At 38.9% G+C, this 27,880-nt stretch overlaps 1 protein-coding gene across 10 annotated transcripts in view; it reads left to right on the forward strand.

Annotated features, from left to right (window-relative positions):
- The first annotated feature begins 9,114 nt into the window (after window positions 1-9,114).
- tspan11 (tetraspanin 11) overlaps window positions 9,115-27,880 on the forward strand; it is a 76,408-nt gene continuing 57,642 nt past the window's right edge. For 2 of the 10 annotated variants that reach the window (XM_046071800.1, XM_046071802.1), the window contains exons 1-8: window positions 9,115-9,256; window positions 9,457-9,548; window positions 11,837-11,944; window positions 13,793-13,984; window positions 17,728-17,802; window positions 19,371-19,475; window positions 20,849-21,007; window positions 22,074-22,160. In XM_046071800.1, the coding sequence (XP_045927756.1) occupies window positions 11,858-11,944; window positions 13,793-13,984; window positions 17,728-17,802; window positions 19,371-19,475; window positions 20,849-21,007; window positions 22,074-22,160 (705 nt within the window). In that variant the 5' untranslated portion in view covers window positions 9,115-9,256; window positions 9,457-9,548; window positions 11,837-11,857. Of the gene's footprint in view, window positions 9,257-9,456; window positions 9,549-11,815; window positions 11,945-13,792; window positions 13,985-17,727; window positions 17,803-19,370; window positions 19,476-20,848; window positions 21,008-22,073; window positions 22,161-23,093; window positions 23,226-25,650; window positions 27,286-27,880 lie in introns of those variants that run through there. The other 8 variants (XR_006828509.1, XR_006828508.1, XR_006828512.1 and 5 more) reach the window with 8 other exon arrangements.

The raw sequence follows: 27,880 nt of genomic DNA on the forward strand, positions 1-27,880 counted from the left end.
AGGCTACATTACTTTTCTTGAAAAGATGCTATCCCCAGTAGCCTACAATTAAAAATGACAAAAGAACAACACTACCACATAATAAGTTATTATTATAGGCCTATACCTTACTACCACAGACCTACATACAGTGAAGATATAGACACATTAAAGGGTAAATTAGCACTGTCATCCATTCTTATGAACAGGAAAATAAATTGCATGTTTTTCTGTTTAACAGGTATAAAAATAATCAGAGCATGTTGCTTAGCAAAAACAGATCGACACTAGTGTAGGCTACTTTGTAGTGAAAAGTAACTCAAAGTACTATAACTCAAGTACTACACTACTATAGTGTGTTGTTGCAACTTATTTGTTTCACCTCTGAACTTAACCTTAAAGAAAATATAACTTAATCATGACACCCCTAGAGGTTTAGCTCAGGTGTGACTGGATACTAATAAGAGGGAAATTCAAATATGTGGTTTATAGCAATATTATAATTGTTATTGGGGAGTTTTTTAACACTCCACTCTATGAAAAGTTAAGTGTGTTGCCCTCTTTCTACATCCCAATCAGTGAAGTCACAGCAGGTGCTTCTCACTGGCTGCTAAAGGCAAAACACCTACTGTGTCATCACTGATTGTGGTTCAAAATACAGCATGTTTGCATTTTGAATCCGTAGAAAGTGTCATGATTGCTGAATGCCGCCTCATCGGTCTGGTAGTGAGAGATATCACTAAAATAAAAAAGACTTAAACTTAAGACACGAAGGATTTTTGTTGGAATTTCCACCCCTTACACTGATAGTGTAAAAGGAACATAATGCGATTTTACATCCACACAATATGATACATTTATATGCACACTGCATACCGCCTTCCTTCTGGAATATATTTCAATATACTATATCTCCTTCTTCAGGATTTCCAGACTTTTAATGAGTAGTGTACCTTTTTCATTAGTTACTTGCTCACTCGTTTTATACTCATTTTATAAGGATTCAGTAGTAACCTACTTAAAAAAATATCACAAGATATTTCTCACTAAAGAGAAATGGGCTTGTGTCCCATTAATGAAATCCAAATACAATGAAACACCAGGTTTTAGTCACAGTTATGGATGAGCTCCATCAGCTGTGCTTAAGAACATCGGCCCACGCATCACACTCGAGAATCATGTGTGCATCCACTCTATCTTTCACATACACACAAATCAGTGTGGGGGCAGGATCACATAGGCAGGAGTAAAAGCAGTGGGCAGACCGCTATTGATTGACTTACAAGCCTCACAAAGTAGGTAACATGTCAAAGACATAAGAGGGTAGTAGAGTTTCATTATACACCTAAATTAATAAAAAACTGCAAAGACCAAGAGCTCACTGAAACTGACTTCTAGTGGCGTCTTAGTAGTTAGATGTAGTTTAGGTTACCTAAATGTCACTAATTGAAACCCCTCAACTTCTAGTAGGGAAATGTGCATAGACACTATTGGCTCAAACAAGGCTTGTAAATGCCTAAAGTCTTGTGAAAAATTTCAAAATGACACAGAGATGGGTCACTAGGAGGCCATTACCCTGTACAATGTTACATTCCTGTGAGTTCTGCCCACATTGCACACTAGAGAGCTGTTTGAGTGCTTTATAGCTACGAGTTTAATATTGTGACGGGGCTTCTAGGTAGGAATGGCACTAGAAAATCAGTCCAAGTGTTTAGTTTATTCATGCCCATTTATTAAATGTACAAATGCTTGATTTCAAGTCACTGTGAATTAAAAGAAACCAGCAAAGTGAAGAAAGTATACGCACTGGTCTTTCCCTCCCAGTGGTGCACCTTTTTGTAATTCTCCTTCTGACAAATCACAGTCAGGGTAGTGGCTGTTTATACAGGATGTCTTTATTCAAAAAGCAAAACAAGTCTAATGTGATTTTGCAGGAATGTTAGACTTTTCTCTATATTTCAACATTCAAGATATGCATGACAGAGCAACAGAATATCTTACATTAACATAACATTGTGATAAATGACAATGATAACCTCATCCATCTGATAATATTACTGTGCAACTTTAGTGTCATCAGTTTACATCTACACATATCAGTAAAGCACGTGTCATTCTTCTTTTATGTATCCAAAAATTTAGAAAACATTTTAAATATTAAAGAAGCCAGTTTGATTACCAATATGACATTTGGAAGTAGCTGTTCCTATATTGATAGATTTGTTAAGTGGATGAAAGAGACCAATCAATTCTTCTGTGGTCTTTAAAGGAGGACCACTGGAACAAACTCAGCGTGTTACAGGGGTTATGATGAGGAGGGGCGGAGGTTGTTCCATTCATGTTGCCTTGAAGGCAGAAGTATGGGTAAAGTTTTTTCTGTAAAAAGGTAGCCAGAGAAGGAGTACATATGTGATTTAGAATTCACATCATCCACCTTCTTAAGCTTTTCTTTCAGTGTGATTTCAACACTTGGCTCTGTATTGGCACTATATTTACCCTGAGTAAGCCCAGTGGTCCAGTAGCCATTTTCTACCGACAGAGCCATGTCTGTCTTTCTGTCAGCAGACTCTCTGACCACCCCAACAACCCAGTCGGTCTTCCCTTTCACTTGCACCTCATAGTAAATATTCTCTGTATATTCCTTTGTCAAAACCTCTAGACACAGTTCAAACCTATTTGGATTGTAGGGAAGGTTCTTTGCTTGCCTACATTTGTCAATTGTTTTCCATCCTGGCTTATGACAAGTGTGCAACATGTGGTGTCAGGCTCAAGAGTCAAGTCCACCGCATGTTCTCTCATTCTTTTCATTTTGATCTCAGGAAGCTTTTGGTTATTTCATCAACTCTCTGTTTCAGCCGAGTCACAGCACCTCACACGGCCTCAAAAGTCAGATCACTGCGGATGCCAGTGTTGGCCCAGTCCTTGTTTAAAGGAGACCACAAGGTTGGAAAGCTCTGGAGAAAGTGATGGTGATCCTCAGACTTTGACAGGTGCTCCAACTGGCTGCTTCTGCTTTTAAGCTCGGCGACTTCCATCTTCAGTTCTTTGATAAAACATTCAGCCTTCTCATAGCGCGATTGTATCATCTTTTGGATATTTGCCATCTTCTTTTTGCTATCACTGCTTCATATACTTCGTCAAGTGGGACAAAATTTTGGCTTTTGTGATGTTTTTTATACACAAGACACAAATACAGGTGCGGTCAGTCCTGCAGTATAGTTCTGTTTTCTTGTTGTGCGTCTCGCATATCCTATCATCAAGATTCTTCACAGGGTCTAATAATGTGTGGCTCTTGAGACCAGTAACTCTCTGATGTCCACATGGTGTTGAGACTGGCTCATCGAACACGTCCAAGACAGACAGAACACAGGAACTTCTCCTCTGACAGCAGACTGCTGGCAGTTGCCATATCTGGACAAGAATGAATAAGTTAAAATACAAAACACATACAATTTAACTGCATGGGCTGAATAATATGTTGCTTTATTTTATTATATATGCCACAAGAATCAAATAAAGGAAAGGGAATAAATGAACTACACTGGCTGAATCCAAATGTCCACCCTCTGGACTTGCAGACTGATGCTGCAATCAATTGCATGTCGATAGTTCCGAGTGGGTAATCCTGACTTCTGATCTAAATGTGTCCCAGTGATCTGCTCAGGAAAGCAGCAAACTGATGTTTGTATGGCAAGTCTCAGAATTGCAAAAGCATCAATCTGTATCAATTTTCAAAGGGCAAGGGCATAGGTTTGATTTTGACATTGGTGGGAACATAAAAGCGGTCTGCAGGGCCTCACTGGGAAGTAGACTTCTGACCTTTGTTTTTTTGGCTGCCATCCTGACTGAGTATACCACCCGATTACCCTAATTGCCAAACACATATACTGTACACAGACGAAAAGTCTTCAAAATAAATTCACCTACCCAGATATAATGAATCTGTGACAGAATCTTTACTGTTGCAAATGCACACTGTAGCCTATGAAACTGTTAGTATAAGGACAGTGTCTTCCTCAATTAGCCTACATGCACATCTCGTTGACAGAGTTTGGCACCTTTTACAACCAGATATAGCTACGCCCTCTCATATGTTAACAAAAAACAGCAAAGCCACTAATAATAGCCATATTGGGTTAGGGAGGCAGCACTAGTAATAGAGAACCAGATCTGTTAACCATTTGTTAATCATATACCTTGAATAGACACTGATGGACAACAGTGACTCTATGAGCCGTCTCTTTCAAGTGAACGATGAAATCCGCCTCCCATTAACAAAGACAAACAGCGTATAAATTAAGTGAACTGTCTTGCGTGCCTTTTTTACAACATTTATTTAACTAGGAAAAGTCTGATTGAGATTAAAAAGCTATTTTACAAGAGCTTGCTCATTAAAATAGCGTACAGCAGCTCAATGCAACTAAGTACATTAACTCAAGTAGGCCTACTGTACTTAAGTACAAATTCAAAGTTCGTTTCATTTTATGCAACATTAATCTTCTACTTCAGTACATCTCATCATGCCCCTTCTGTCTAGTGAAAACCATGTATCTCCAACTTTGGTGATTCTAAATTATTCTTCTTTTATTGATACAAAATCCTTCAATTTTCTGTAAAATGCATGGAAGCAATCTGAAAAAGGGCTGTTTTTCCTTTTCTTTCCTTTCTATTTTTTAGATGTAGCCTACGTGGTTCTCACAGGACAGCAACATTTGCTGTAGATTAACTACCCAACAAAGTAGTGAAAAAAAAACAACGCAGCAATATCATAAACAACTACAGCAGTAAAATGCAGCATACACATGCACAATGCAGAAATACTGTAAATCCAAAAACCTCATATTTAATAAAACAGACAGGGACCATTTTTTTCTGCATATTAAGTAGCCTACTTTTTACTTTTGATACTTTAAGTAAAATTTTCTGATTACATTTACTTTAGTAAGATTTTGAATGCAGGACTTTTACTTGTAATATTTGTGTGTATGTAATAAGTGTGGTACTATAAGTCTTACTTAAGTAAAGAATCATTGTATCCTACTTCTTCCATTAATTGTGATTGTGGGTAATTAAATCAGTTAAGTCTGGGGAGGACTGCACCCTATGGCTGCACCTCAAGCAGACTCTCTGGTCTGCAGAAAGTCAGCTTGAAGCATTGTGGACTGGATGAATTGTGTACCAGGAATGCGCTCTCAAAGTCCGACAGTCCAGACATTTGAATTCAGCCAGAATCTGTCTTACCTGTAAAGTAGCAAGTTTTAAAGAAGCTGCACTTGAAACATGCTACACCACGCGTCTGAAATCTTGTACGTTTCCTCATTGAGTTTTGTGTCTCAGCTAGCATGGTGACGGTGGTCATAGGGCTCCTCCCCTGCTCTGTAATTATAGGCTACACTTCTGGTAAAAATAACTCTTTGGACTCCATTAACAAGCAATGGTTTTCATAAAGTTAAAGATACACTCACCAGTTTTGTCATTGCCAAATATCACCCCCAAATGTTATGTTATCTTACAGCTAATGTGTAAATATACTACAAAAATTGTCTTGTTATATAGATAGGCTATTTGACTGTGCAACTGCAAAGATGTAATGTATCCACTGGGAACTATTTCATTGCACGAGTTATGCAAGCAGCTCTGTGAGGGTAATTGGCACAGTGGTGCTAGACTGCAAACATGCTAACATGCTCACAATTACAAAGCCAATGTTGATGTTTTGCAGGTATAGCTAATGTTTGTCTTGTACATCATCTTAGTTTGGCGTGTTAGCATGCAAACATTTGCTAATTAGCACTAAACATAAAGTACAGCTGAGGCAATTCAACTGTTGTGGAGATTGTTCATTCAAAACCACAATTGTGAACCTCATTGGTGGCACTAGAGGAAAAATTAGAACATCACTAAGTCAGTAGGATTCGTTCTCTTAGGAAAATGTGCAAAATGACATGGCAATCCATAGTTATTGAGATATTTCTGTCTGGACCAAAGTGGTGCGTTCACCAACTAGGAGACCCACTTATAAACAGACCGACATGCTGCTAGCATGACTAAACATCAAGAATGAGATGTTGCGACCACAGCTGGTGTCAAGTACACACCTGTTCCACTCTCCCTTTTCCATTATCAGACTCTAGGACTGATTATAATTTTTAATGGACATTCTGTGAAACTGTCTGCTTTTCAGTTCCTCACTTTAAAACTTGAGAATCCATCTCAGTTTCCTCAGTTCTCTGCCCATCTGATGACATTGTCTCTTTAATTTACTCCTCACCGCTAGTGTTCCTCTAGCTCTTCGAATGTTGGGTTGTGCTTTGAAGTCAGACGACCTGCTTTCACAGTGGCAATTTTGTGCTTCAATTCTAAAACGTGCTATTGGTTCATGTCCAAGAAGTTCTCCTCTAAGATTATTATCTGTTCATCCCAGCTTTAACCTAATTCAGCAGACAAGAGTATCATTTATTGATAACATAATTGTAGTCTGTTATCTCTTAAAGATTCTACATTATCTACCTGAATTGTGCTGTCACTACCTTTTTCATCTCATAATTCATAAACTATCGGGCTCTCTTTGAGGAGGCCAGTCTGTCGTGTGGCTTCCAGGTGGATCTGACCACAAGAGGTCAGGCACGACAAGCTGGGGCTGAGTATCTCAATCTTTGCCTTTGGTCTACACGAAACTATACAAAACTACTGATTTAACTATGCAAATAAAACATGTGAAATGCTTCAAACCAATATAAATTCTCTGTGTAATTTAGTTTCAATAAAATAAAGCAAGATATTTTTTCAGAATTTTTTTTCTATTAATACATTATTTACGCATTCTAACCAATTTTCATCCTCTCTGTGCACAGTTTTACTTTGGGACAGACACCCAGCTGTTTACTTAATGAGACAGGCACACATCCAAGCAAGGCAGATGTTAAAACTTGGCAAATATAATGTGAAATTTAAATGAAATGGATGCATAACACTGCAGTAGCAAGTGTGCAAATCTGAAAGTCTTTCTGATCTTTCTCTATTTTATACACACACACACACACGCACACACGCACACACGCACACACACACACACACACACACACGCACACACACACACCTCTTTGTTATTCATACAGTCACACATGCACACACCAATGCACACCATGTTTGCTTTTCCCTTAACCAGTTTGTATTTGACATGCCTGCTCAGTCATGCCCTGCTCCTACCCCCCTGTGGGAGAAGGTGTTAGAGGGTTTAGCAGGCTACAAAGCATGAGAGGCGATAAACTAACTACAGCAGAATGAGGTCTGGACGCAGAGGCCGAAATGAGCTGGCTTTCGGGGGAAGCCACATTTCTGTTTGCACCACCATGTGTCACCTATGCAAATATAAGTAAATGGAAAACAGACGCTCCAAATTCCTACCCAGAGAACGATGATATCCTGTAGCTTTTCAGATTTTGGTTGGATGATGTTTCCTGTGGAAAACTTGACCCGACTGTTGACATCCTCTGCTGATTAATAATGTTGTTTTGGTAGACTGATTGTCGCCAGTCCAGGTGACCACTGGAGAGTTCCTCCCCCTGCAGCCATCATATACTCCTAATAGCTTGCAAGCTTATTGAATTACTGAGGTGGAAAAGCAGGCGAATGCGTAGTGAAGGGTCTGTTTTGGTCAGAGAGGAAGTCTTGCTGGGATGAAGAATCATGATTGCATAAAAAAAATCACAGCGCATTGGTCGGGCAGAGTTGTGAGACAACGTGACAGCGACCAAGTCTTTCAGTTACTTTATTCAGAAGATATTATTTGCTTTTATCTAATGGAAATTGTTATATGCAGGTACCACAAGAAATACATTCATGAGTTACTATTTAGTTTGATGTCCTTATTTCTCATTGCCTTTCTTTTTCTTTCATAAATATTTTTCTCATATAAATTTAAGTGGGTTTTGTATATAGTTACATTTCCTTGGTGATTAAATGACTCCTGAATAAAAAAAGTAAACAAGTCTAGACAATCAAATCAATGTTGATCTGCTTACGGCTTGAAATACCAAATTACCATCTCTCCCTTTGGGGTCACAGAGGCACCCTGTTCAGTCATTCCGTAGTCTTCTTTACATAATGAAAACCAATTTGAAATTTAATTGTTAGCCGTACTAACTTGACTGGAATTCATGAGATGTATCCAAGTCAACAGCAAGGGCTTCTTTTTTAATCATAGACATTCATTTATGTACAAACTGGCCTTGCACAAAAAGCCTACACACTAAGTTTGAGGCTACGTTTGTTCACTGTAGTCTTTGCTTCCCCCCCTCTCTTTATCTTTGTTTATTCATGTACAAGTCATTGTGAAATTCTTCAGGGGTTATGTGCTTACATTGTAACCAAGGCTGTTAATGGCAGGGTGGTATTCAGCCTGTCCTGTGGATAAGAGTAGCAGCTCCACTTCCTTCTCTGTCACTCCATATTGTTACCCTTTCCACAAGTTCACACTGAGCTGCCTTCAAGGACTGTCAGAAATATAGACATAATCATAAAAAAAGTATTGTGTTGTGTTTTTAGCCTTTTACATAGCCTGATGAACTTACCTACAGTATTTAATAAAGTGGCCCATTAGTTAAAAAAACAGTCCTTTCGACATTAATTTGACACTTAAAGTATCTGCATTCATATTTTTAGATATCCACAAAATAAACCTCAATGTTTTGCTCTGTGTCTATTTACATGATGTTATTGTGCATGTGTGGGACAAGTGTTTATATTTCACATGGTTTGGGGTGTATGCATAAACTGGAACTCTTTGAATATTGTAGTTAACCTACTGTAATTTCAATTTGTATTTCAAATTACAGTAGATTACAGTAGATACACTTTATTCATTGTATTTTGTAGTATTTGTGCCTACCTGCCTATGGAACTGCAGATAGAAAGCAGGCAGTGTATTATGTGTACATGGTCCTTGACTAATACATTTAAAGAAAAATATTACTAGTGTCACATCTGAAGCACAAAAATGCTGCTTGATCTTAGTGACTTTGTTCCTCTCTGTTAGGCTATTATTTCTGAGAAAACGGAGCGTGTAAAAGCAGAGACGTTTTAAGTTGAGAAAGTCCTATAATGCTTATGAACTTTGAAAGAACGAGCTGCACACAAAGGTAGCATCCGCTGTCGGACAGCCTGAAAGCAACAAGCTTGACTGGACGAAACGCTCACTGCTGCAGTGTCGTGCACTCTGATTTGACTGGAATAGCAACAAAACGAGCATATTTAATCCTCACTAAGCGTTGTGTAGGTAAGTATTTTCTCGGCTATGAGATGTAGACGTTTGCCGATATAACGGCATGATAATTCGGTTAAACTTTCTCCTGCGCTTCAAAGACGTAGGTGGAGGGATGTCCCCCCCCCCCCGGATGCTCCAGCCTACACCCTCATCCTGAAAAAGGCAAATAAGTCTTCAATCGTAATGGTATGCTATGTTCACTTTATTTATAGGCTGCTTGTAAGGACACCTGCAGTGGTCAAAGTCCGGACTCTCCGTGGCAGGGCATATCATCCCTGGAAGAAGAAACCATTTACGTATCGAGGTAACGTTAACTAACTTGTTAACTGACGATGCCATTCAACGCATCATTTTCTAGTTTAAGTGCTGTTGGTGAAATCACTAACCACATTGACAATGGGTGCCTGACTAGCCTAGATAATTAAACAGCAAATTGTAAAATAGCATGCCATTTCTCTGCCAGTATAAGTTAAACTGTTTGCTTCCTAACCGAGAGATAAAACGTTTAGCCTTTGTGGTGACCTTTGTTTCGCGCAAAGTGGGGTCACAGGTGACTTAATCAGGTGAGGAAAGGGCGGGAACTACACTGTAACCAAGCCTAGTCACCTCCAAGGATAGGCTATATTTGTGTTAAGTCCTATATTTTTCTAATGCATTTTTTATTTGTTTTTAGTCCACTGCAGTCAAGATGCTAGCAATTTGGCTGTTAATCTGCATGGTTTGTGATCCTAGAAGTATGGAGTAATTTATAAAAAGTTTAGAGAGCTGGTTCACCCAAATTACAAGTCAAACATTTCCTCTCACTTACCTCAATTTAGCCATGGAGATTGCTTAGGGTTTTTTTTCGTAGCAAAGTCTGGAGATGTCCATCTTTGATGTTTCTGCTTTCACTCCATTGCAATAGGAGTGAAGAGGCAATTATTTCTCTTGGGGTGTTCACAGCATTGGGAAAAAAAGTGACTTTCCAGAAACAGTGCCCCAATTCTCTAAATAAACCACAGAACTTACTGAGAAGCACAGTATAATTGCGACTAGACCTACTTTTTCCTGAAGAAATCATCCATGTGAAAACGGTTCACACTGAGCTCTGGATTATCCAGAGCAATGGCAGAAACTTTACGTAAAAAAAGATTACATCTTAATGCTGTGAACACCCTGAAGGAACTCCTTTCACTTCCGTCGTGTACCTGTATGAAGGCAGATCAGTATCTCAAAACCTGGACAAATAAAACCAAATGAACCACCCTTTAAACAAGACCAGTAGGTTGTTTATGTACTATTCTGAAGTTTAGGCCTGGTTAAGTATTATAGAGAATCAAACGCTTATTAGACATACTGGTGTATGACTCCCTGGTCAACAAACACAAAACCTTCACTAAGGTCTTTCCACTGAAGGATACTGTGTAGATCAATGTTATGGGTCTAAGTGCTTCCCGCACCATAGCCCTTTTATTTACAGAACAGAAACTGTGCGCTCAATTAATGATTCAGGTTTATGGTCTATTCAGTGCTATGAATAATTTAAAGATGTGGATTGAACAAGGAGGTGATGGTGTGAACTTGGAAACTGCATCACTTAGCAACTAGTCAAATGTACCCCGATGGAGACCTTTATAAAATAGAAAAGTATAGCACAAGGGGTTTCAATGAGAAAATAGTGGTAGAAGTTGGAGTGTAAATGTGAATTTAGCTTGTAAGTATGATTGAAATGTTTTCAGTCATACTCAGAGGCCCTTTCAGATTGTTGCTTGATGCTACTGTGTGATCAGCTGGAAGTTGTGTGCAATTAGGAGGAGTACCAATGTGAGAACTACGTCTGAGTAACTTTTATTTTGTAGCATATATGACTTTGACAAAGCATGCAAACTGTAAATGCTGAAAAGGGTACCTGACATTACTGATGTTGCTTTAGATGCGACATTTGAAAGGCAGCTGTATCCCTTTGGCAAACAGAATCACTCTTGATTACTCTCACTTGCTGTGAAACACATTTTATGCAGAGCATAAAAAAATACTGACAATGAGTGTCAGCCAGTGTCGGTGTTTGTGTGTTAGCTGTTTTATCCTTTTATTATGTTTCATTTTCAACCCAAATGCCATTGTCAGATAAAGACAATGACATTTGGGTTGCAGAAACACAACTTGAGTATTATCAGAAGGAAAGTACTTAAGTTATATTCTGAATTTACATTTGGGGTCATATGAGCAATATACACTTGCAATTAAATTTTTGACAGTGTTGTTTACATTTTTAGACTATTTTGTAACCAGCCAGTTTATTAATTTGTTTGGGATTCACGGTTAATTTGTCACATTTATTTATTTTTTTGTGTATTGTTTTGTCTTGCTAGTGTCTTGACATTTTGGTTTCAAGGGGGAAATTGTGGTCAGTCGGTAAACTGTGAGGCTCATCGTTCATCAGTCAGAAGTATCATCAAACCCTCACATCTGAGACAGTATTTTACTACAAATCTTTTCTGAGCAGTATCAAGACAGTTAAAGTTTTGTTAGTGTGAAAGCATGGAGTAATTACATTTTTGCTGTCAAATTTTATATTTCCTTGCATTGAAGGAAAACAATCTGCACTTTCAGAGTTGAACTGGAGGAAGGAAGATGTCGGCGGTTTATAAAGATGCCCAGGAGGACTGGCTGATGGTGTGTCTCAAGTACCTGCTCTTTGTTTTCAACTTTCTCTTCTGGGTAAGTGAGACCCTTAACAATGGTTACACTTTTTAATCCTTCTTTTCCTTGCATGTCCTCGGAACGTGGTGCTGAAACAGCATTAAGCTCCAAATGGAAAGCCAGTGCATTGCAGTAATATCGACAGTTCTCACAATGACTGTAGATATCAATAAGTCATGTTTTTAAATACAGAGTAATTAGAGCTAATGAATGGGAAATCATTGTATTGTGCTATAAGACACAGGAAAACTGCTTCAACGTTCCTTTAAAACTGCAGGCAGAGAGACATTAAAAGGACGGAGCCATGTAGAAACAGGGAGAGGATCAATGAGGGTTCTGATTCTGAAATGGCTGAGCTATGGACTCGGCCCAAAGTGAGTCATAGATTATTTAGGGCTTGTCAGTGTATGATGGGGAACAGTGTCAAACCTGCTCTCCGGCACCACACTTTATGATACTGCAATTCCCTGCTTAAAGTGTATTGTCTGGGGTTACTTTGGAACATTTTCAAAATCTGATGCAAAGAAAATATTGTCTGTAGAGAGAGAGACAGAGACGGATCTGTGTGTGGGAGAGGTTAAAGAGAGAAAAAGGGATCAGGCTCTATCTTCAGGCTTGGGTTAATGTAACCCTGTCACCACCTTTAAAACTCATCTTTCGAGGCAACACATTGTCACTTTGTTAGTCTTCTCTATTTTTGTCCACCACTGCACCATTAGAACATGCATCAGTCATGGGGCCAGTACATATTTTGTCAGGACATGGCTGGCTTTTGATAGCCTGTTTTTCTTTTTTTAATAAACAAAGAGTAAAATACAAAACTTAGCTAGTCATCGTCTTGCTAAATATCAAGTGTATCTACTTTGATATGGATGCAGCATATTGGTATAATGCATCCCCACTAAATATATTCTGTAAGGAGTTTCAGAGGATTTGTATTCAATAAGTGGTTTAGATATAGGATTGGGATTTGATAAACTGCTATTGAACCCCAAACCTAACCCAAGCCATGTCAGTTTACCTACCTTTTAAAGACATGTGAATTTATTATAATTCAACTGACCTTAGGTTATCTTACTTGTTCCTAAATGTGCTCTAATTTGGCAAGGGCCACCTCCCTCTGGGCCCTGCATGTATTCAAGTAGTGCCTACTTGACTGGGCATGCGTTGTTGTGAGTTTGTGGATCTTGCTTTTGACGGAAATGGAATGGGAGGATGAAGGTGAGAGACTCTCTGTGGCATTTCCTATCCGTGCGCCTGAAACTGATGAGAGGAACAGATCTGGGCACCGCCCCTTGGTCTGTTATCCAGGATTGTTTGTGAGGAAGTGCTCATTATACCATGACTTGACCTCTGAAGTCCTGCTCCTCCTATAGCTCTTTATGCCTTTGCCACTTCTTTCTTTCGTTATTCTTTCTATTTCCTCTCTTTTTTTCCTTACCCTATTTTATGTCCCTTTCCCTCTGACTGGTGTACCTTTTTTTTTTTTTTTGTTGTTTTTTTTCTTTCTTTTTTCTTTTTTTTAAATCCTCTAACAGCATTGAACTCGCTTCCTATTTCTCACTTCGTGCTCTCTAAAGTGCTATAGTTTGTGGGGTTTTTTTATTTGTCTTTGTTTAAGATTGAATTGATATGACACACTCTGTGTTTCCACAGTATTTAATTTCTCTGTTCAAGTCATCCGGATCTCCTCTTTCTCCATTTTTGACTCATACCGTGCTTTTATTATGCCTTTTTATCTGTTTTTCTTCTCTGGAACCTTTTGCTGCACCCTTATCAGTTTTATCGTATCTCTTTCTTTACTTTTATACTCTAATATCTTTTTACACCACCACCTCTTTTTCTCCCTCTCCCTCTCTCATCCAGGTGGGTGGAGCAGCTGTTTTGGGTGTAGGAGTCTGGACACTGGTGGAGAAGAGCGACTACTTGAGCCTGCTGGCCTCCAGCACTTTTGCTGTATCAGCGTATATCCTCATCCTGGCCGGCAGCCTGGTGGTGGTTACGGGCTTCTTGGGCTGTTGTGCTGTCATCCGGGAGCAGAGAAGCTGTCTATCCATGGTGAGACGGGGGAGGGGGTTCCTGCCTTTGTGTTTTCATGTAAAGGTGTGTGGTAGACGGTAGAGTTTATGTATGTGATGAAGCAATGTGAATTTTAACAGATTTGCTGGAGTGCTTATTTAAAATCTTCGAATTATTGGATGCTTTTACAAAAATATTGTTTGAACACATATTTGCTTTTACAGGTAACAATTTCAGTGCGGTCATTACAAATACAAAGAATAGTGCTTTTCTCTGAGCCGAAAACCACTAAAATACCCTTGAGTAAGTAGCTGTGCTGTAAATGAAAAGTTGCCAGCAGGACTGCAGTTTTACTGGGAGGCTATTCATTGTATGCGAGTGAAACTAAACCAACTTAAATGTCCGCTGGTCAAGAGCACTCTATGCTGTGGAGTAGGTTTGGGTGGTATCACGGTATTACAGTATAGCAGGATATTTAGAAATACCCTTGGTATGATTTTCAATACCGTCAAAAATACAGTTGCTTCTCTTTCTGATACAAAGATGCTGTATTGAGCTAATGTATTGTGGCGGGTGAAACTACATGAAACTGCCTGACATCATCTACAATGCAACAGCTCCTCTTCACTTCACACACGGGAGCTTCAGCTGCAGCCTTTATTCGCTGACGAACTGTAACCTACTCTGCACCTTTACTGCTAAACTTACGCGCGCGCCTGTGTAGAGCAGAATGGCTGTCCACAACTAATCACTGCGCTGTAGTAACGTTATAACTAAATTTCCACAGAAAGCAACATGAAAAACAGCCGCAGGCTTACAACACACTACGCTCGTTAGATAGTGGGCTTCAAATTAGCTAACCTTTTAAAATTAACAGTTAAACAACACAAGACACGGCAACACTTACAGCTTCAAAGTTTGAAGTTGGGTTACGTACAGCCCATGGCAATCTGTCCTTGAACCGTTACAGAGCTTGTTTGTGGAACTTTTTAAGCACTAATGTATTAATTTAACACACCCTGAAGTGTAAAGTATAAACATTGTGGTTGTTACGGCGCTTGCCATCCTCCGCGGTAGGCTTGACCACTAGGTATTTCAATTTTGCGGTTATTGCGACAGCCCTGTTCTCAGCCACACACTCACTACGTACACAAAAAGGAGCGAATCGCCAGCGATTGTGAGTGGTGGTAGGGTAACGTTACAGGACTAGTAAAAAAGAAATAAGCCCCTGCTTCTGTGGTTAGTCCAGATGATAAAGGTGCACCAGCTAACACGGACGAATCTATGGAAGAAGGCGCTTATTCCCTATCTGTACCCAGCAAGACGGAAGACTCCTGTTTTTCATTGCCCTCTCCCGGTTTTAGAATTCTCCTGATTTCCCATATTTCTATGTATTATATTCATCTCTGTTTCTGGCACTGTACAGCGTGTATAAGCCCTTCAGCTCTCGCTACTGTTTCTATCCAGACAGTTAGCATGTGTGTCACTCCCCCACCCCCCGCTTTTTTACACAAATACCTTAATATACTGTGTATATATCCTGGTGAAATGTCAGGAAGATATGAAAAATTAAATACCGCCCAAGCCTACTGACGACTGAATATCATATCACAGAAGATGTGCGTTATCACATTTACCTCTACTGGTGAAACAAACAATTTCATCATCTGTTAAGCTGGGCAGACATGGTGCGATTTAACCCCTTTGTCTATTTTGTCCATTGACAGTGCAGATTAGAGTTTACCAGAATTTCTGGCATGCCGGAATCCGATCTTACGAGATCTAGATCGGTGATTGATCAGGTGTAGTGAAGGGATCTGATAAAAATTTTGTCCAACTCTAAAATGAGTTGCAGGTGACCAATTTGGGGTTAAAATCAGGCTAAATCCATTCAGTGTGTGCTCAGCTTTAGTTTCATTGCCATATTGCTTTTGCAGTTGGCAAAATTAAAAAACTTCCATTCATTTTCTCTGTCTCAATTCCATACTGCTTACTAATGCTGTATAGCGCACTATGTACAGTTGTTTGTAGTAAACTTTTCCTTTATTTAGTATATAAGAAATTAACGTACTACCTTATCATTCAGAAATCAAGCAGATTTGTTATGCTTCCGGAAAGCTTGTAGTCTACAGAATGTTGTCACTTTTGCAGTGTGAATGCACTGGATACAAATGGTTAAGATACTGTAAAACAAACTACCACTCATGGACTGAAGGGGTCTTCAGAGTCGGACCGCTCATAAAAGCTTAATTCAAGGCACACTTGGACTTCATCACATTGGAGGGAAACATTTTTCAAACACTCGATATAGAAAGGTTATGTTAAATAGCAAATGTTGAAAATGCTGCAGCCATGCTCTCTCAAAAGTGCAACTTCAGTGATCACGAGGGCAACAATGCTGATGGTCCAGGCTACTTGTTAGTGGTCCTAGATTTTATGTCCACACAGAGAAACTAGATGCTCACCCACATAAGCAAAGGTTTGCTTTCTCTGCAGAACTGCATAACAGCTACGCAACAACGTAACATGGAACTCATCCATCCTCTTCCTGGTCTGAACTCCATCACTGGATGCTGACAAATGGCCTCGACAGGACCCTTACAGTCCTCATTATTTTACAGAGACAGGGCCCAGTGGGAGAGAAGGAGGCGGGAGGTGAACATTCACTGCCGCAGGACTATTTATAGGTCTATCTATCTACGGTTGATAGATGGAGCAATAGAAAAGAAAAACAGGCTTGCAGGAGTGAAGAGGTAGATATGTAGAGGATTTAGTCTGTGGTGCATTTTAGTTGAATATCAAATGTATGTGATATTTATAGATTAGTTCAGCGTGTGTGTGTGTGTGTGTGTGTGTGTGTGTGTGTGTGTAAAGAACTGGTGAAGGTAGCATTCTGAGTGCGCAGCAGGCCAACAGAAACCAATTCTTTTGAAATCTTCTGACGAAGCGATACAGAGCAGGCTGTGTTTCTGCATGACTTAATTACTGTGATAACTGTAAAATAGAAGAGAACGTTTGTCAAATATTAATTCACTGAGATCACTGACTGTTTTTTTTTTCCAGTAGTTTGCCTTCACTTTGTTCCCTAGGTCACGCAGCATTGGTTGTCTGAACTGTTGTGTCCCACTTTTTGACAGGTGGGCCTAATTAGTTTTGTGTGTGTGTGTGTGTGTGTGTCTGTGTGGTATATGAACCATTTCATGACCAGTCAAAAGGGCTTGTGTTTCTTTTAGCTGGAGAAAGCTGGAGTTTTGATCTTGCTCAATCTGCAACTCTCTGTCTGAGCGCTCTGAATGTGTGGGCGGTGGGTCTGTTTGCTGCACAGTTTACATAACTACATTTATAGTACGTATTGTGCTTATCATTAATGTTGATGCTTAGAATTAGAGCAATCAGTGTTTTCTTTCTTTTCGGTTTTAGCTGCTGAGATATTGATTTTCAGTTAGACTATTCTGATGTCTGATTCATTATATTACTGGTTTTCCTGACGAATACATGAATGTTGTTATAATTAAGTTAATTTTTATCCATAATGGAGCTGGTTTCCAGCAGTATGTAGAGCTCTTTAAAAGATGCTCGAGAGAAATCTGATTCTGCAGCCTGTCAGATTGTTTTGCGGTTGTCTTCTATTGTGCGTCAGTGCCATCTGTTAGAAGTGACAGATGCAGCACAATGGCAGTTGATCGAAGTTTTTATTGAGCCGCCACCAGTGTGAGCAATTTTCTCAAATGAGTTACCTCAGCATACTACTCTAACTGGCTTGCTGTCTTTATCATCCACAGTATTTCTTCTGCCTGCTGGTGATCTTCTTGATTGAACTGGTGGCTGGAGTGCTGGCTTATGTCTATTACCAGAGGGTAAGTGTAAATAACTAAGTGAAGGATTATCACTGCATTTAACTGTACGTCCCAGGGGTTGCTTGAATGCTTTTTTTGCTCACTCACATTTTTTCGGTTTTGCGCTGAAAGGAGGAGTAAAAAACCTTACTGTTTCAGGCCAGATGACCAAGATCAGACCAATCTACTGTGATGTGTCTTGTGTAAAATATTGTCATGTTTTATGTAGAGGATAGAATAAAGGATGAAGACAGTGAGGGTGTTTTTCTGAGAGAACGATTTAATTTACATTGATCTAAGTGTGCGTTAAAACAGCACTTTCTGCAAAATGGCAAGTTATAGCTCTCCAGTGAAGACACTTTTAAACATACTTAATTGTCAAGATAGCAGAAACTAGGGAAATAATTTGGAGGCAACCCTGCCTCACCCAATTATCCTTGAATGTATTAGAGATGCTTATTTATTTATGAAAAATCCCCGTTGACAGTTTGTTTCTTTGTATAGTCTCCACTAGATGCTTGCTCTGCTTTTGTGGCATCTTAAGGCTCAAGCATTTCTGACTCATGTTGATTTTGATGGCTTTTCCTAATGCACACTGAGGCTGCTGCTGATGGATAGCTACGATTTCCCATTGTGCTTTAGGCATGGGCCAGTATGAGATTTTCACAGTATGATAATCTTAAACAAAAATATCACTGTATCACGGTATTGTGATTACAGCTCTAAAATGTGGTCTGTTTTTTAAATGTCTGGGTAAAAAACACCTTTGAATACAATATATTTTATTTTTAAGCAACAACATGTGCTACTGCTGCTAAGAATAATATCAAATATCACTGTACAATATTGATTTATTATAATATTGTTATTGCAGTGATGATGCACATAGACACATAAGGAGAGAGAGTGTGTCACGCACACACACATACGGTCACTCTCCGTACAACAGACAGTGGAAAAGACACCAGTCTTGAATTTAGCCAAGAGTGATGGGTGGTTCTCCCGTAGGCAAACTTAGTGTTATGTTCGGTGTCTGGAGTTTATCGAACACACAGTTCTCACGATCTTGCTATCTCACAAAAATCTGCCTGTCAGTCAACTAGGACTGCAAAGAGCACCACGCTGTCTGCGGCCAAGCTCTGAGATTTATTATAACCTAAAAGGGTTCAGCACAGGATAGAATCACTTTAAAGATAAGGGCTCTCTCTCTTCCTCCTTGTCTCTCGTGTGTGTGTGTGTGTGTGTGTGTGTGTGTGTGCACGTGCTTGCAAATGCACACATAAAAGGCTGTATTTCAAGTCTATTTTTTGCAGTGTGTTGTTCATCTGTCTTTTCAATCACATCACTCACAGATGCGTGGGAGTTTCCACCGGTCTGTCTTGCCCTAATCCTCCCACTCTTTCATTTTTGTCAAGCTTATCACTTCAACACTCTCACCTTTGTAGTCCTTCCATGTGTAATAAATGAATCAGCTTGTGGGTACAAAATAAATGTTCTTATTTTCCATAAATACCCCACCTACTTTGTCACACGCACACTGTTTTTCACTGTGTGTGTCTGCTGTCTCTTTCTGTGTTCCTCATTTCCAGCTGAGTGAGGAGCTGAAGCAACATCTCAACCAGACTATGACAGACAACTACGCTCAACCAGGGAAGGAGGCCATCACATTAGCTGTGGACAGACTACAACAGGATGTATGGACTACATTTACAAAAACCTCTGTGTTTGGTTTATGTAAGATTATATGCTACACCAGTGGGCCAGAACCGGCCTGCCAGCAATAATATCTGGCCTGTGGCCAGATTGCTTTGATAGCTGAAAAATAAAAAATAAATAAATTGATAGTGGCTGGTGCTGAAATAGATATCGGTCATGACGGATACAGTTACTCACACAATCACTTCCTCTTAAGTGATTGTGGCTGCAAAATAAAAATGCGGGAATGTTAATTGCAGCAATGCTTTATGCTGAGTTTATTGAAAGCTTTTACTTTGAAGAGTTCTGAAGGACACACCTAAGAATGTAGAAAGTTGCGTGGCGCTGCGGAGAGCCCTCAGTTGCAATAGTGCATGGATCATGCGTAATATTCATCCAGCCAACGATCGCGGACCGTTCACAGCCTGTCGGCACCGGAGAGGGAGTGGGCGGAACAGGGACAGGAGATCGCAGAGCGACTGGACTGCTGCGGTCGGTCAGTGATTGTTTCCTCTGGCGGGATGAAGTCTGACGCTCCGCATGATCCATGATAAGATTATTGTCAATAAAGCATGCTGTCAATATTTAAGAGACCCAAAATATCACAAATCATGCTTTTAGGGGAGCTGATGTCTTATAAGGGGGAGCTAAGGTCCCCCTGCCTACTCCATAGTTCGCACCCTGAATTTCCTGCGGATCAAATGCCGGGCGCACACACTGTAGCAGTGCCTTATTGTGAGCGTGTGCAAAAGTGTCCTTATAATCAAGTAATAAGGGGAGAAAAAATATACGCAGTTAAATGGAATTGATCTTCCAATCTTCCTAACAGGAGTCCCACACAGTACCTAGTGAGCTAAACATGAGTGTACAAGGATTTGAAATAATTAGACTTTGTTCTGGCCCGCCATATAGTGGCTTGAAAAATATTTGGCCCGATGCCACACTTATTTGCCGACCTCTGTGCTACACCTTCCTTCAGTAATCATGGTCAAGTATAGTCACACTTTGTTATAAAGACGTATTCCATGACTTAGTCTGCAGCTACCATATGTGAAGTAGCTTTAAATTATGCTGAAATTCAGTTGAAGAATTTGGTCATATATCTGTGTTATCCATTATGGTTTGCTGAACACATTGTTCCAAAAAAGCTAAATTAATTATCTCAGAGATGAAGGAACGCCACTCCCTTCAGTTACAAGAATGTCAAAGTTTACAGAATACTGATTTGAGGAAGTTGTTTGAGCCAAATACATGAATCTGAGTTAAACGTTGCAGTGGCTTAGCTATTATGAAAAGAAGAGGGATTTGTGCTTTTCTAACAGCGTGTGACCTCATGAAACAAACCTTTGCTTTCCTCTTTCTGCCTCTCCAGTTCAAGTGCTGTGGCAGCAACACCTCCCATGATTGGATGGTGAGTGCATACATTTCATCAAAGGTGGCAGAAGGCAGGCTGGTGCCCGACAGCTGCTGTAAGACAGTTACCCTTTATTGTGGCAAGAGAGACCACCCCTCCAACATCTACAAGGTGGAGGTCAGTGCACTACACGCCGCTAGGAAATAGAAATGCTAAATGACAATGTTCACTGAACATTGCTTGCCGACATTAGACAATATCATGAGTACTTTTGGGATGTTCCCATGTCCTGATATTTCCCTTGTTGAACTAAAATAGTGACAGAAACATAGAAAACACAGTACTTTCAAAGTTTTCTCTGATAAAATGAGCTTTCTAGAAATGAATAAAAGATGAGCTTTTGAATGCTTATCTGTGCTGCTTAGGTGAAGCTTTTCCACCTTTTTCTGTCAAACCCTTTAGTTCCCTTCTCTGCGCTCATGGTACACTGCCTGCATCATGTGCAAAGGCATAAACGTGAAGATATACTTTCTAGGGCTTTACCCGAGTATTCGAATATTCGATCATTGGGTACACATTCGATTTTAAATTTTGAGATTTAAATACTTTTTTTGCGCACCTGACCTCCGCAAACAGCAGTGAACGTAATACCTTCAGAATAAAACAAAAACATGTCCACTGTTGGGGGGGAAAATAGGTAAAAGTGGGCTGAAAATGGACTTCAGGCAAAGCTGGACTATACCAACTTTAATAAACCCACATATTCCTGGCAGGATGTTTTTCTTTTTGCAGTTGGATAATTAGCCATGGAAAGTGCGCGCCTGTGGCTATCTGTACAATGACATGTATTGTTAGGGCTGGGCGATATGGCCAAAAATTACATCACAATAACAAATTTTATATCATTTGATATTGATAATTATCACAATAAATGTCAAATCATTATTTCTTTCAAGTTTAAAGGCTGATTTTTGCTTGTTGAAGAAACCAGATGGTTAATTGTGGTTTTAAACTAATCTTCATGGTGAGAATATGACACTTGCCAAACAGTGGATAAATATCTTTTATCTTATCAATAAAAAATAAATATCTTAATAGAAACATTAGGTACTAATTTGTTCGTGATTGAAATGAATAAATTAAAAACTTTGAATATTTGTTGTATTGTCATTGTTGTTTTATTGCCCTGTCCTATATATTGTTTATTACATGACTTTTAACTTTCAGTCTTTTGACTCTGCAGGGTGGTTGCATCACCAAGCTGGAGCAGTTTCTGGCTGACCACCTGTTGGTCATTGGTGCTGTGGGAATAGGAGTGGCTTGTCTGCAGGTTAGTGAAATATGATGTGTGCTCCAGATAGTTGTTGAAGAAGCAGAATACATCATCTTGAGTAAACTCCAGATATTATTTTATCAAAACTAGAGCTGCTGCTTTTACATTTATGTAAAAGAAAGCATTTTGTTGAATCAAATTGTACCGAACCCAGACAGATGAGTTCTATCTTTCCGTTATTGAAAATGTACCATCGCAGGTCAACAACCTCTAAATGGACACTTCATTTCATCTCACCGTCTCAGTCATTATCTGTTTTGTTGTTCCTCCCTGTTATTTGATTTCTCTCAGTCTGAGATGGACTCACAGACTTACAATTCAGTGCAGGGCTGACAGTACTCCTACAGCTCTTCACTATCTCTTTGTAAATCAACTTAAGAGAACTTGAGACCAAACAAACCTGCATTGATTCTTCCCAGTAATTTTTGTAAACTTGATATGTCCTTTAATGCCCACCATTTGACATGCTGTTCAGGCAACATTTTTCATTAGGCACATGGCATCTGAGAATAAAGCCAGACAACCTGCTGACAGAAGACCAGACGTTCTATATTGTAATAATCAAAGCAGTTGACATGTTTTTTCCATCTCAAAGTAATCTGAAAGTGTTATGCTAAACATATAGAGCAGATCAGGTGCTGATTATTATCCACTAATGTACAATCCAAAGTGCTAGGTCAGCCTGCTTAGTTTGTAATTTAACACTTTTCAATCCAAGCACATGTTTGCCTTCATTTTTACATTAGCCTTGTATTTCTTTTCTTTGTCAGTTGTTCTGGTTTGTCTTAATGTCGGTGTACTTTCCTGTCTCCTGTCACCGTCAGACTGAATGAAATGTAGATTTGCCGTGTTAATTCAGACTAGACACTAACCTGTCTATGGTGAATTGTACTGAATGTCTTTATGTGCGTGTGTGTGGTGTCACTGTAGCTGGCCGGTGCAGTCTTGACAGCCTGCTTTATCTATCTGCTCTATAAAGAAGAGGAAGACGACTTCGGTGCATTGTGATTTAGTTCAACAGCGTCTTTGTGGTTTAATCAACTGGAGATTTGAGGTTGGAGGGTATTGTGGAAATTGGATATCTTACTACATGTTTGTGCTTGTGTGTCTGTCCGCTCTGTGTTAAATGTGAAATCTGTGGGCTCCGTGTATGCTAAATGGAGACATTTATAATCTTACTTGATTTATTTGCTGAGTGTGAAGCATGCAGCTGCCTGGCTTTGGCAGTATATTGCAGATTGTCGCTCTGCATGTTGTGCTAATGGGCTGTTATGGCTGCTGAAGATGTGATAAAGGTCAAACACATCCTTTGAATGGCTTGATTAATGCTGCTTCTGCACTATGATGTTGTATACAAGAGACATGTTTTGTATCTTTTGTACAGTAGTGACTCAGTCTATAAAGTACCTGTGCTGACTTGAAAGTGAATACAGTATAGCAGGGTTTTATTTTATATCCACAATGGCAGTTTATTTTAATTATTAATATTATTCCTTTATTTTAAATTCAAACTGTAACATTAGGCTTCACTATATTTTTGTAGTAAAATATAATACTAAGATTTGGTATGCAGTTTATAGCTAATGCTATTTTACTCTGATATTCAGAAACGTTGGTAGCAGGAGTTACCATCGTTGATAGTTTTTTTTTTTTTTTTTTTTTTTTTTTTTTTTTTTTAATTACTGAAATTGGCAGAAGATACACTTATTTTCTTTTTTTTAAATGTATTTATTCTGACATCTCCTAATACATTATTATTCGGGAAAAGCATTAATGTTGTTGCTATAGTTACTTGCATAATATAGTGAAGTGATTCACTGGATTTCTGTTTGGGTTGCCCACATTTACAATTTTAAGACATCTGCCATCCAATTGAAAATACATTGTTTTTTTTTCCCACTACCCAATCAGTCTTCTGAAATTAGGCTTCAAGAAGGTAGAAAAGCAGAGGAGCAGTTTTTTCTCCCTTTTCCTCTCGTCATGGTTCTCTGAGCCAAAATGTAGCAGTGGTGGAGAAGGAAATAAAAATCAGAAACCTGCCTAAAGAGAGATTGTGATAATTCAATACACAATGCTGACTCGCCCAATAAGGCTTTCTCAGAGGGCTTTTAGGTACTCTATGATTGAATCTGGGCGCATGCCTGTTTATCCGTCAAACCTGGCAGGCCCAGTGGCTTAAATCAATATCTGTTCCTGCTGCACTTAACTTTATATCTGGACCTTTTTCTATAGTAATATAGACAGTATAGTGTATTTCTGTAAATCATGTCTCGTGGATTTTTTAAGGTTCTGCATGCGCCCTGGGGCATCGGATCATGTGTCTTTATAAATGTAGAAACCTCCAGATGAATTTGAAACAACTGTGTTTATTTTGCAGAATTGGCAATAAAACAATAATGATAATTATCGCAGTATAATTTTCCTCTAACAATATAGTTGATGTTCAATATATCGTCAATAAATGTTTGCTTTAATTTATTTGAATCGCAAACAAATTAGCGCTTAATCTTCTATTAAGATATTTATTTTGTTGAAGAAAATGGACTGTAAAAAGATTTACTAATCATATTTTTTGAAAAAAGATTTTATCATTTTAGTTTTGAGTGTTCTACGTCAGATTTGTGAAGTGATCCACTGTTTGTCACGTTCTGACCATAAAGAAAAGTTTAACCACAATCACTTAACTGTTTAATTAACATCTGGTTTCTTCAATTTTCACTCAGGAGAAAAAGTCAGCCATTAAACTTGAAAGAAATACTGATTTGACATTTATCGTAATAATTATCAATTTTGAACGGGATGACATTTTTTTTTTTTATCATGATAACATTTTTGGCCATATCTTCCAGCCCTAAGTCCAGCCTTTTCTGGGATAAACCATGTTTGTCAGCAACATTGCAACTTGCAGGTCTAACTTTTTTTTGAAAAGGATGATGTTATTAACTGATGTCAGCAAATATAGTTTGTATTTATGAAAATTGCAACATTCAACATGATTGTCAGAAAAGAGCTTCTGTGGTCATTATTAGCATTAAGGCTGAAGTGACAGCCCTGCTTTCCAATGCAGAATGCAAAAATGTAATTGAACAAATTATTGGATACATTCTTTTTTTAGCCATTACAACCTTACTTTATATTGCTTGGAAAGATCTTTAGTCAGTCTTCAGTTAAGTTTAGTTTTTGGAGCCTTTTGCTGTGAAGAAGATGGACTCCTGAGATGAATATTTCTGCTTAAGTCTTCTTTTTGACCACACCCCCATCGCTTCATTTTGTATTTGCTTGTGCAAGCTTGTGCGGACACATGTTGCTGCAAAAATGGCTGCTTGACTCCTGACATCCCCGTAGTAACCAGCTACATACTTTGCAGCGGTCTCTAACCCCATCACCTTTAACCCCTCTTTACCCCATAGTCAATAGATTTCAAGCTTCCTGCAATCTTCTATGGTGACTGAGCAGCGCTTTTTGACCTAACGCATCCTGTTTTCAGATCTGTGGGATGGTGTTCACCAGCTGCTTGTACAAAAGGATCAAGATGGACCCTTACTAAGTACACCAGGCCCCCCTGACACACCACCTTCAACAGGCAGACGGAACAATGACCTGCTGACACCTTAACTTCAACCTCTGAATCTTGAACCCTGACCTGGTGATCTAATCCAAATGCACAGACCCATTCCAGGTCCATCACAGTCAGAAACAAATTGTGCCATTGACCAACCTCTTGTACAGTATTGTAGTGTACTGTATGTTACAATGTACTTTATGTACATTCATATATTTGTGATACCTGACTGATCCAAGCCTACTGGAACAACATGTCTGTTTGCGTCATTGCCTTGGCTTGGATGCATGCTTTAGTTTGAGCAGGACGAAAGAAAGGGACATACATTCCCATAATGCATTCTACTCTGTTCAACTACTGATGATCTGATGTTCTCACTGTGCAGAAATTTATAGTAGTGTGTTTTTTGGGCCATTCTAGTACTTGAGTAAGGGCACAGTGTAAAAGGGCAAAGTGTATGCTGGTGTCATTTGATGAAGAAAGGTAATTTATGGTAATATCTTTTGTGAACACAATGTACCTCTTTCACAATTCTGCTGTTAAATAATTACGTATTAATTCTGTGGCTGAAATCTTTTAAAGGGAGCTGACTGCGCTGTTTTAAACGGCAGCAAATTAACTCAAGTTTACAACTCTTTACATTTTTACTGATGTCTATATTCCTGAGCACTGAATGGTGAACTGTAGCATAGTTATTTAAATGAACTGAACACCAATGGTAACAATCAAGTGTATGGCTACAAACAATAAGGTCTTCCCAGACAGTCTATTAAGTAAATGAAAGTCATTTTCTCAAAAGGTTGCCAGATCCCTGAATGTATAGCTCCATCTAGTGGTTGGCACTGCCCATATATCATGTGTGTGATGTTATAACTGTATGCTGCACTTGTGTTCTGATACCATAGTATGAAATTCAGAATTTCACAATACATCAGTATGAAGTATTTATCTTAATATGTAACACTAAAGATACATATATACATGTCAGACGCTAGATTGTAACATTAACACACATTGCCTTCTCTGAATTTTAGACTTTATTTTCATACTTTCCAAGACACACTGAGGATTTATTCTCTACAGTGAAGAAGCTGACTTCTACTATAGAAAGCTTTTGGTTTTTCTTTACTGCTTAATTTATCACTTGCCTTCCTCCATAGCTATTACATAATTAACAATGAGTGGCCTTGTTGCCAGTATTCTTTAGAGGTGGTAAGTCTTGGCTTTACTCTTGTGGATCATTAAGTAAGTAATAAATATGTACTGTCTGGAAACAGCTGTTTCTGTTTCAAAGATGAAAAAGTGAAATATCTATTTAATTTTTCTGTTCATTTAAATCCTTTACAACTAACACCTTTGCGAAGACTACTCTGTAAGGGGACCTCCATAGAATTTTTAAAAATAATTTCCCCCTGATTTGACTTACAAAAGAAGGGTGCTAATGTCTGTGTATATATTGTTGTTGATAGGATGATGAAAAAACATAACCATGTGCTCCAACTACTAATTGTGCTATTGAAAAGATTGATATAAAACTCAAATAAATATTGTCGCATTATATTGCATTGTGTAATTGAAAGACAAATATTTAAGAGTTGTTTTAGACAGGCAGCTATGATGCCGTGTTTGTCGTTTGGCAGTGATCTAGTTGACGAGATTATGATCACGGGGGCATTATGTCAGGATAAGTCAGTTTAAATATCTACCCAGAAACACAAGTTTGTCCCAGAGTGCTTTACAATTTGTACAGCATATGCCATTTCTTCACATACCCATATATTTGTGAGCTATGTCAGCTTGAGCAGTAAACTACTAGAGGATGACAAAGGTTTTCTATTTGCAGTGGTGCAGGCCTGTAATCCATAATGTCAAGTAATCCTGTTTTGCTGAAACTGACCCAACAGGGCCAGTTTGGTCTCACCTGATGCTGCAAGTGGCATTTCCTGCTAGCAGAACGCTCTTAACATGATTATGTCGTGATATCATGTTTATAAAGATTCAATTTTGACACCTGGGCCTCAGAGATGCCTGTGAGAACAAAACTATATATTTTAAATCAGCCCCTTTGTATTTACTCTGTGTAGTGTACACATGATAAGCCGTGTCAAATTGTGGAAAGGTAATGTAAGCTGGAGTGAGATCTTAGGTTGAGACT

The sequence above is a fragment of the Micropterus dolomieu genome, linkage group LG16 (assembly GCF_021292245.1).
Source record: "Micropterus dolomieu isolate WLL.071019.BEF.003 ecotype Adirondacks linkage group LG16, ASM2129224v1, whole genome shotgun sequence".
Classification (NCBI taxonomy): Eukaryota; Metazoa; Chordata; class Actinopteri; order Centrarchiformes; family Centrarchidae; genus Micropterus; species Micropterus dolomieu.